Source organism: Fukomys damarensis, unplaced genomic scaffold (assembly GCF_012274545.1).
Source record: "Fukomys damarensis isolate Sample0158 unplaced genomic scaffold, DMR_v1.0_HiC HiC_scaffold_38, whole genome shotgun sequence".
Classification (NCBI taxonomy): domain Eukaryota; kingdom Metazoa; phylum Chordata; class Mammalia; order Rodentia; family Bathyergidae; genus Fukomys; species Fukomys damarensis.
The window spans coordinates 70,195,686-70,207,121 of NW_022900950.1; the positions used below are offsets into that span (position 1 = coordinate 70,195,686).

Here is an 11,436-nt window from a genome sequence, read left to right on the forward strand (position 1 = left end):
TTTTTTTTTTTTTTTTTTTTTTTTTTTTGTACTGGGGATTGAACTTGGGTCCTTGCACTTACAAGGCAGGCAGCGGAACCACTGAGCTAAATCCCTGGCCCGAGAAATTTTCTTTAGGAAGGATTTATCAGGATTAAATATACAGGTCATATGAATCGGTGGATTTCCTTGATAGTTGTATAATACTGTGAACACTAGGCATTTCTGGGTAGGGAGATGCAGGTTGCACTTTCTTTCATTGGCTACCTCTAAAGACAGAACATTACCCGTACTCACAGTTGATTTTTTTCTTTTTTAAATGTGAAAGTGAAATATGGAGCCATTCAGAAAAGGGAGTTACTATTCTCTCGATGCTAAGACAAAATAGCTGACACTGAAAATTAAAGGGGAAAGTGTTTATGTAGTTCACAGTTTGTAGAAGTTTCAGTCCATAATCAGCTGGCTCCAAGGCAGGGAGACACATGGCAGGGGGAACAGTTCATGGCAGACAGGAGACAGCAAAAGCAACAGAACTTTAAGGGTATCTTTCTGCCCCTTTTACCTTATCCCCGTTACTTAGGACAGGTAGCACTCACACCCTTAATTCCAGTGCCCTGGAGCCTCGCATTGCACCAAGAATCAATTTCAGCTTCACACAGTCTGCATCCAGCCACTCCTGAAAAAGCCCCTACAAAGCATGAGGCTTTGGAGGCATCTCGACAAAAGCCATGACCCAGCCTTAAAAAACAACAGAGTCAGGTGTATGTAGTTTTCATATTGCTGGGTTCACTCCAGCAGGTAAAACTGTAAGTTTGTAATGTCTGATCCTCAGTACCCACATGGTGGAGGCCGTCGAGAAGATAGATGGTCTTGTTGCTGGGAAGTCTGTAGCGTTTCTAGATCGGGAAAAGCAGTGAGTCGTGGGAGCAGGACATGTGCTGGAGCACATTCAGAAACCCACTGTACGAGGGGTAGAACGAATGCAGGGATGTAAGTTTGTACCATTCTTCCTGTTTCTTACATTGCTCTTCAGGTTGTTGATAATTTACTGCATTTTCTGCCTCAAGGATTTTTGTTCTTATCAGTGTCCTGTATTTTCTTGACGTTCTTTTAGAGAGCACCTATTTTGCAATTCCTTTTAGGAAGAAAACAGGATCCAGGGAAGAGAAGGAAAATTCAGTGTCCGAAATCCCAGATGAAGAGAGTAAAACAGATCTTGTCAGTGGAATCATTTGTAACCTTTAGTTAGCATATTTACAAAAGAAACTTTTTACTTACAGCCCTTGAATGACATGTAGAAAGATCTTTTTAAGTTTAACTTAAGGAGTGAAGGATCCTTTATATCAATATAATTGAGTGCAGATAAAATTTTAATAATATTCAAGTTTCATTTTCAAAACCAACTGTGGCTTGAAGTGCCCTATTTAGCTTACCCAAATTTAACTTTGAAACTACTTTTAGCTTGCTCGTAAATTTAAATCAATTTGTAAATATTCCTTTTTTTCTTTTGGTACCGGGGATCGAACTCGGGTCCTTGAGCTTGCAAGGTAGGCCACCGAACCGCTGAGCTAAATTCCCGGCTGTAAATATTACTTTTAATCCCCGAATTTACCTTTCTAAGCAGACATTTCTTCAAGCTCCGTTCTCTTGCAAATGTTATTTATGCTTCAGTAGGCAGCAGACAAGATGAGTAGTGTGTGTGTTGGCTATGCTGGCCCACACCTGTGGTCCCGCTACTCAGGAAGCTGAGGTACGAGAATCACTTGGCCCAGAAGTTCAAGAGCAGCCTTGGTGCATAGCCTGAGCTCATAAATCCGTGAGTCTCGTGTGTATTTGACCACTGGTTTTATACTCTGTTGTGCTTTCAGAATCTTTTTGGCAGTAATAGCCTGGATGGAGGTAGCAGTCCTATGATCAAGCCCAAAGGAGACAAACAAGTGGAATACTTGGATCTAGATTTAGATTCTGGGAAATCCACACCACCACGTAAGGTAAGTGAAACCTTGTTTTCTAAAGGCAGAAGCCAGGCATGGTGGTACATGCCTGAGATCCCAACAATCGGGAGGCTGAGGCAGGAGGCCCACAAGTTCAAATCAGCCTGGGCAACTTCGTGACTTAGTGCGACCATATCCCGAAATAAGAAGGCTAGGAATGTAGCTCAGTGTAAAGGCCCTGGTTTCAGTCCCTGGTGCCGCAATACATACATACATACATACATACATACATATATACATAAATGCATAATTTAAATTCAAATAATCATCTTCGGGAAATTTTTATTATATTTAATTTAAATTTAATAAAGTCTTAAGTTTGGGAGTAGCTAAGTCATAGAGCACATTGCCTACCATGCAGAAGGCCGTGGGTTCCCTCCCTAGCCTTGCAAAGTAAAAAAATTAACAAACAAACCTAGTGAAGTATGCTATTTAATGCTGCTTAGTAAGTTACAGGTAACAAAATTATAAGTTTACATTTTCTTTTCTGATGTTACGGGAGTTACACACTTTCAGCTCTCTTACAGTTTCCCCACTGAAATGATCACTGAATAAGTTCTGAAGGTAATCAGTGTCTCCACTCTTGGGTGTATTATATGCTACTTTTATCAGAAATTTAATTTAATTTTATTTTATTTTATTTCATTTTATTTTTGTTAAACCCACAAGCTAGGTAGAACTATTACTCTTCTGATTGCGTATGGTAATATTTGAATTTCCCTACCTGTTTGCTGACTTCTTTATCATTTCATCTTAAATCTCTGATTTTCCTTCTGTAATAATTTTTCCTTCCTCCTTGAAATATAGTCATTAGAAGTTTTCCATTAGTCTGTTGGCAAATTCCTTTCAGTTTTTCTTTAATTTAAATGTCTTTCTTTTGCCTACATCCTTGGAAAACGAAATTTTGTTGAGTGTACATACTGTTCATTCTTGACTGACAATAACTTTCTCAACCCATGGAAGATATTGTCCCACTATCACCTTGCTTATGTACCTTTTGGGAAAAGTCAGTGCTGTCATTCCTTTGTAGGGCATCTGTCTTTTCCGTCTGGCTGATTTTAAGCTTTTTCCTGTCTTTAGGGCTTTGCAATTTTATAACAGGGTTTGTAGATATATAGTAGATTTCTTTTATATGTATCTTACTTGGTCCAAGTAGAGCTGCTTTTCTTTTTTCTGGATGTGTATTTTTCTCAGTTCTGGAAAAGTCATTCAGTGTCTTTAGATACTGCTTTTCTGCTAATTTTTTGATCCTTTCCTTTGAGATGCCTTTTAGTCTTCGTTTCTCAGAACCTGCTATATTTCCCATCTCTCATCACTCTTTCTTTTCATCGTTTTCATCTTATTTTTTTTAACTGGATAATTTCTGTACATCTGTCACTAAGTTTACTCACTTTCAATTTTTCCTAATTGTTTAGTTCTTCATTTAATCTATATATTTCTAAATGATTTGATTCCTTTAGGGATGTACCTCACTGGTGTTAATAGCTTCTTATTCCTTACTTAGTTTATTCTTTTTTAGTTTTAGTCTTGATTTCCTTTAAATATTTTATGCATCTTTATATTTTCTACTGCTGATGCAGTAGTTTTAATAAACTAATATCCTTTTAAAGGTGTGTTTATTGTTTCTACTAACCACAGAAACAATGCCTTCTTACCTTTATCTTCGTGCATTTTTTTTTGTCAGGCTCATTGAGGAATCCTGAGGACCTAAATTTCAACACCCTGGGACCTCATTGCTTCTCCTCAAGGGCCGGCCTCACAGAATAGCCTCGGTTTCCTTATCGTTCCTTCCTTAGCCCTCCTGATGGCTCTGCGGAGTTTGACATCTGTCCTAAGGACAACGCTGCACTTGGGACGCAGCAGCCCAGCCCTCTTCCTATTTCTCTTACACTTTACCTACTTTCTTTATTTTTCTAGTAAGCCCAGCATTGATAATTTTATCTGTTTTAAGTTATCTAGTCTCTAGTTGGAATTTAGGAATAAGGGGGCATTGATCTGTGTAGTTTGTTCCTGCATTATTGCTTGGCAAAACACATTTTTTGACTGTGAAAGTAAACACTGATTCATCTTCTCTGAGCTTTAAAAAAAAGTCAAGCTTAAGCTAAAAAGTCAACCAAGCTGTGTATATCCCTGTTTTCTGTGAATTTCATCTGTGATCAGAGCATTAGCTTTGAGTTATTTTTAATTGTTGTTGTTTGAATTTTTCTCTGACACCGTTTTATCTATTTATTTATTCATTCTTTCTTAAGTTTATTGGTAATTTTTAGATATAAGGTACAGTTACATTCATCACTGGGATCTTGTGCCTTTTACATGACATATCTTGGTTCTTATTTTTTCCCCGTTTCCCACCCTCCCTTTACCCCCTCCACCCTTCCCTGTTTACAAAGACTTTGTTTCTATTTTTTCCTTTTCTCATATTTTTTCTTTTCTCTTCTTTCCTTTCCCTTACTCTTTCCACTTCCCTTACTCCTTTAGCCCTTCTCTTCCTATTTCATTTTATGAATTATCCAATTTGAAGCTTATTTACACTTTTAGTTTTCTATTTTAAACTTAGGAGAAAATGCTGTAATGGTTAGGAGAGAGATGAAATTGATAAATAGTATTATTTTTTATAGCCTAGTAGAATTTCAGGAGGATTCACAGTGCATATATGTCTGTTTTGAGACTGAATTTCGTTCAGAAACATTCCTTTATATGTGGCATTTTCTGGTGTTTTCTTTGTTTTAGCAAAAGAGCAGTGGCTCCGGCAGCAGTGTGGCTGATGAGAGAGTGGATTACGTCGTGGTGGACCAGCAGAAGACCCTGGCTCTGAAGAGTACCCGAGAGGCCTGGACAGATGGCAGACAGTCCACGGAATCTGAGACCCCAACCAAGAGTGTGAAGTAAAAACACGGCTTTGCCATTTCTGAGCAGAAGTGAACCCTGCTTGAAGTCATCTCAACACTTTTGTTCTTAAACAGATGATCCAGTGAGCAGAGTTAAAAATCAAAGGGCCTTTCCGACATAAACAATTTGGACTGTAAATGGTGCTTTGTGGTTTCTGAACAATTTATAACATGTAAATACTGTAGGAAAAAAAGTATTGTGTAGCTCCCAGAAAAACATTTGTCTCGTAGTTAACACACTTGTAGTATTACTGTATTTATGCACTTTTCATTTAAAACATTGGTTTGGGTATTCCCAATGTACTTTAACAGAATTCCTTGAGAAGTTCTTATTTTTCCTCACACTACTCTGTATAACATTACTAAGTTAACTAAGCTACTTTTAGATGTGGACATTGCTGTTTAATCTACAGTCTAACAACGTGAGAAGTAGATTCACAAGTTAGCTGTCTTCCCTGAAGCTTCAGGTCGTAATTATTAGCTTAAACCAGGCAATAGTTGGATTCATCCTTTATTACCTTCCAAAATGCAGAAGATAATGTATATATAGGTGTCAGAATCCAGTTCTTCGGTTCATGTACATTTAGTTTTTAATGGTAGATCTTTGTTATATTTCGTTAATTACAGTGTTTTTGGTTCATTGAGTGAAGATTCTGCAGGGTGGGATCTTGCACCTTTGAAAGACTGAATATAATTACACTATCACGTAAGCCTGGAAATCATTGATGACATGTAGGGATGCTGTGCTCTTACACTTGCTAACATGTATTAAATATCATTTGCAAAAGGTGGATTATGTAATAAATCAGGTACGTACCTGGCACTGATGTGCTAATACACTGATCAGGTATAGACAGTGAGTTTTAGTTTTGTTCTCATTAGTCCTAGTGTTGGTTTCCAGTTTAGAATTAAAGAAACAATTGACATCTGCTCTTAGTAACAGCAATATACTGTGATTCTTTAATTGAACAGTAATTCACATTTATTACTCTTAAGAATGAAATTCTGTCTTTGGACACCATAGTGCCCTTTCTATAATTTTTTTTTTACTAAATATTATTGGCCTTAGATTTAAATCTCTATGCAATTAATGTTTTATATCTGCATTTTTTTAAAAAAATAGATGTTATATAAGTGAACCTCATATGTAGCACCTATTGCTTTTCCAGGAAAAAAATTAAAGATTTTGTACTGTGACTTGTATTCATTGCCCCGATTCACAAAATGGAGGAGTCTTGCTATACTCTGAAATTTTACAGTCCGATCAGATTTCTGAATTTCAGAAGACTGGTATAAAACTGTGACATGGATATCAGGACTACAAATTATAGTGAGGCTACAATTATATTCATCTTTCTTGGCTTTGCAACATAATTTAGAAAGCAGGTATAGTTGGTTTTTAACCTAAATTATGTACAGTCTCTTATGTAGTGATTTGAGACTTACTAACAGATTTGGGGAGTTGTAGATATAAGAGTTCCACTGCAGAGACAAGACCCCTCTTTTCAGACCTCTAACTGTTGCCTGAGTATACAGATGTGTTCTCATTTCTGGCCCTTTGGCCGTAATACTGTGCCTGATTAATGTCCTGGGTTTATCTCCCCAGTCCACAAACTATGTGTTTATAACAAGATGAATTTTGGACTAGTAACATTTGATGCTTTTAAATGCTTGCTTCTTAAAAAACAAAAAACACAAAACAAAACAACAACAAAAAACACTAAAACCCACAACTGCATTTTGAGGTGAATGTTTCAATAAAAAATATTGTTCGAGTTTGGTGTGCAAGTTGTTTTGTAATAAAACCAAAACCAAAATCTAAAGATCACTGACATGTGCCTAAACTATTAAAACACACAGCACAGTTGGTATATAAAGATACTGAATTGTGTTACCTGGAGGATGTACATATTTTGAAATTTAAAACAGTAATAAACATTTGATTAGTTCAAAAAAATTTTTTTAATTATCTTTAAAGCTGCCTGTTGAGAAAGTCTGAAGCAGTTATGTCTGTTTTTAAGTGTAATTTCTCCTTCACTTTTTACAAGTTACTATTTTTGTGGACCCACAGTACAAACTTTTAGAGATCTTACCATTATGTTGAATATTTAAGAATAGATGGGCTGGGCATAGTTCAATCAAAGATAAAATATAAGTGCAGCCATGTAAGACCCTGGGTTCAATCCTAAGCATCCCCTACCCCCCAAAAAAGGGAAAAGAATTGAGAAAGGTGTTTTGCTTTAGAAAACTAAGGCACATTAAAGATTGTAATAACAAATTAAAAGGCAGTTTCATAGAAGATGGTATTTTTAAATGTTTATGTGCTCCTTCAGTACATATTGCCTAAGAAGTCCAATGTAATGCATATTGAGTTTCCATTTGTAGTATTTTAGTTCATTACTATGAATTACAAGATTTCTGAATTATCTGTGAGTAATGTGTATTTGGAGTTATAGTTGATAAAACCTCAACAAACAATTTATTTTTCTGCCTTGACTTATTTCAGGGCAGTGGTTAAAACGCTGATTTGCACAAACATAAGTACAAGAGCAGATTTTAAACCAACATTTCTGGGGAGTCTTCACTGAGAGGTAGTTGAAATTATATTCCAAGGCTTATATTAAGTATAAATTACCTTGATAGTGAAACTTAATGCATAAGCAGTCTCCAGTGTGGTAAAATATGCCTTTTATTAAGTTCTTAAATATGCACTTAAACTGAATTTGAATCATATACTTAAAAAAAAAAAAAGAACATACCCTTAACCACATACCCTTAACCCTAACTCAACTTCAGACAGCTGGATTCCAGCAAGGCAGGGCATGGAAACCACTGGTGAGTCATGTGACTATAGATCTTATGTATCAGAAATCTTTTTTTCTCATACCTTTTGTTATTTTATAATACTCTAAGATCTCAATGAAGGTTTCAGTACCAAAGCACAGTTCTGCTTTTAAGTCAAAATTTAGACTGGAAAAATGTAAGCTACTTAGCTCACAGAAGATATCACTCAGAGCTACAAAACCAATTTTTAATCTATGTATAATTTTACTGTGAACACTAGAAAATTCTATAAAGGTACTGAGAGAGGGTGTGTATGTGCACAAAATGCATTGTATTTAATCAGGCTAAATTTAATTTGATATAGAAATACCATTGTACATTGAGGTCATAATTTTTTCTGAACTTCTTGTATTTAATTAGTGGGGCTTACAATTTTCCTCTTCATAAGTGTGTTTAAAGTGGAAATTGAACATCCACGCAGTGGGAAGTTGTCTTCCCCCATTACAGAAAAAAGTATTTTTTTATATTTTGCTAAAATACAAACTACTTTGTGTTTGCACACTTTTCCATAGACACTGGTCATAATCGCTGGCTGCTCGCAAACACCTTTAATGCCTCCTTGTTTTGGCCCATTTTTGAGGTACAGGCATCAGGCTTTTGAATGCGTACCCAGCCTTTGGCAGTTCATGACGACGTGGGATGGTCTTTCTGTTCCTCTCTTCGGGCCATGGTGGCAGGTCTTATCCTTCACTGTTGGGTCAGTGTACAGGATCGTCCTACAACTGAGTCATCCAGGTACACAGACCAGGAATATCGCTGTCCTACTGTAATTACTCTCAGTAACATCTGATGTTATGTGTACATTTTTATATGATTTAAAAAATACTAGGTGGTGAAAAGCCATGATGGGAGCGAATATTGTGGGCATTAAGATAAAAGTTAGTTGCCAGATCATTTAGATTATCTTCCTTACATCCTTAAGTTCAATATCATCTGTACATTTCAACAAACTCATTAGTTAAGGGATTAGCGCAGTTTCTGCTTCCTTTACATAAAGACACAGTTTTGTGTGAACTCCGATAACCTAAATCAATTGTTGATAATCCCAAATTTTAATAGTAAAATCATATGTAAAATTTTATTTTTCTCCTTTTGCATATCTTTTGTAAAAAGATCTCATTGTAGATATTTTCTGCTGTCTAATAAAACTTTTCAAACAGTTTGGTTTCAAGACCTTTAAATAGACAAAATGGATACTGAGATTTTGAAATGACAGATAAACATATTTACCAATATTTAATAAGAATATATAAATGTGTACTTCCAGCCCATCCTTAAAATCTTTTATTTTTATTACATGGTTACAGTGCAGAATGGTTTCATTCATCGTGGAGAGTTGGCACATGTACACAACACATCTTAATTCTTTTTTTCATCTCCTTCCCTCTCTCTTCCCTCCATCTCTTGGTCCCCTTCCCATTTGCAAAAGACCTATCTCCCTGTTCTCTATTAAATCTACTTTGCTTTGCTCTTCATATGTGGGTTTCTCATATGAGAAAACCATGTATTGGAGTTTCTCTTTGATTCATCTCATTCAGTACTATCACCTCATCTATTTCCCTACAAATGACTCAAGCTTATCCTTCTTGATGACGGAGTAGTACTCCATTATGTAAAAATACCACATTTTCTTTATTCATCCATTAATGGACATGTAGGCTGCTTCCAAGATTTAGCTATTGTGAGTTGTGCTGCTGTAAATATGGTTGTGCTTGTATCACTGTAATATGTCTTCAACTCTGGGGAAGACCCTTAGCAGGGAAACAGTTGAATGAAATGGAGTATTGTTTTCTAGGTTTTTGAGGAATCTTATACTGCTTTCCACAATGGTTGTACTAGTTTACATTCCCACCAACAATGAAGAAGCCCCCCACAAAAACACACAAAAGGGACCACTACCCCTTGCCTTGATTTGATTTCTTGATGATAACCATTCTTTGTGGAGTAAGATAGAATCATTTCTCTAAGGGCCAGAGATGTTGAAGACCTTAAATCTTTTTTACCTGAACCAAAAAATTGTGATATTAAATGTACCCCTAGACCCACTTCTGCACTGTCCCTTGTTTTTTCTTAGGCCAAAATACTGCGATTTGCTGTAAATAGAAAGCCCTGGGAGTATGACCACATGCACACACCTGTTATTTCTCTGTCCAGCCAGTGTACCAGCACTGAGTAGAAGAGTAATAAACAAGGGCCTGCGGGTGACCTTTGTCATCACAGAGTGTTTTTATATGTAAAACGACCTGGGGAATAATACAGTTTATTATTTCCAGAAGAGTTTTTAAGCATTCCCTGTAATTCAGAAACTCCAAGGGATTGGGAAAATTCAACTCTTTGTTCCATTCAACCCAGCATTTTGCAACTGAGTCTCCTTAAATCGTATTTAGAAAGGATGAGATTATCTTCTTTGCAGTCACTCATCTTTGTGCCACCTTGTAAATAAGCATTAAGCATCCCTGGGGAATAAGCTGGCTCCAATGGAGACACTTTTTTTTGTGTGTGTTACTGGGGATTGAACTTGGACCCTTTCACTTGCAAGGTAGGCTCTGAAACCACTGAGCTAAATTCCCAACCCTGCAAAACATTTTTGAGCTGCAGTATCACATGGGGAGGGGGCAAGTTTTGTTAAAGAGTTTTATGCAGAATAAACTGGCAATTTGTTGTTGCACATGTGCAAGCTGAATCAATAATACGAGACATTTTATTAAATATGATTGAATAACACCTTAGGATTTCATGATTTAGTGTACATACATTGTTTTTAGTAAAAATAAATGATCACCGAGAGAAAAGTAAGTTTCTTGAGCTGTGTTTCTGTACTTCATCAGATAGGAATTTATTACCCTTATGTCTGGAGACTAGCTTTTTAATCAGTATGTGATCTATGCAGTGCCCAGAACATTTGGAGTATTCTGTGTAGGGCATATGTAATGGTATAGAAAACTTAATTCCCCCCAAAACTACTATCAAATATGGCATGTGATGGTTAGCTCTGTGAGTCAACTTGAATGTGCTGTGTGCCCATGTGTCTGATCAAACATGGCCTTATGACGATATTTGTAGATGTCATTAATATTTACAATTCATTGAGTTTGAATAAGCAAATCACTCTCCATGCTTTGGTTCCGATCAGTTGAAGGCCTGAAGAGCGAAAGCTGAGGTTTCCCAAAGAAGAAATCCTGGCATAAGGACTGTCATACAAGACAGTATGTAAGAGGGTATAAGTTGCTCAGTGGTACAGTTTGTCCAGTGTGCACATGACCCTGGGTTCAATCCCCAGCAAGGAAAGGAGAGAGGGAGAGAGAGTGAGAGACAGAATATAATCTTGCCTGAGTCTCATAAAAGTATGCACACATGAATACACATGTCCTCTTACCTTAAGACCAAAGAGTCTGTTGGTGAAACCTCCTCCAACAGACACAGCTCTTACTGATGTAGCAGCTCCTTCCACTGGCTCCCTTGGATTGTGAAATAGAAACCTTGTCATCTGGTATAGACTATGCCTAGCCACTCTTACAAAGATACCAGTCAGATTAGAGCCCACCTATATGACTCACTTAATCTTTTTTTAGCATATGTTTGCAACACATCATGAGTACATTCACCATGGGAAGTTGGTACAAGTACATATTGAATCTTAATCCTTTTTACTTCCCTTCTCCTTCTTTCACTGCCCTCTTCCTCCATTCTTAGATCCTCTTCCCATTGGAAAAGATCTACTAATTTAATTT

The 11,436-nt window shown here is 36.7% G+C and overlaps 1 protein-coding gene across 2 annotated transcripts in view; it reads left to right on the top strand.

Moving 5' to 3' along the window:
• The window catches only part of Gab1 (GRB2 associated binding protein 1), a 123,011-nt gene extending 114,146 nt beyond the window's left edge, over positions 1-8,865 (top strand). For both annotated transcript variants that reach the window (XM_033759883.1, XM_033759884.1), the window contains 2 exons: positions 1,848-1,970; positions 4,704-8,865. In XM_033759883.1, the coding sequence (XP_033615774.1) occupies positions 1,848-1,970; positions 4,704-4,862 (282 nt within the window). In that variant the 3' untranslated portion in view covers positions 4,863-8,865. The remainder of the gene's footprint in view (positions 1-1,847; positions 1,971-4,703) is intronic.
• The last annotated feature ends 2,571 nt before the right edge of the window (positions 8,866-11,436 follow it).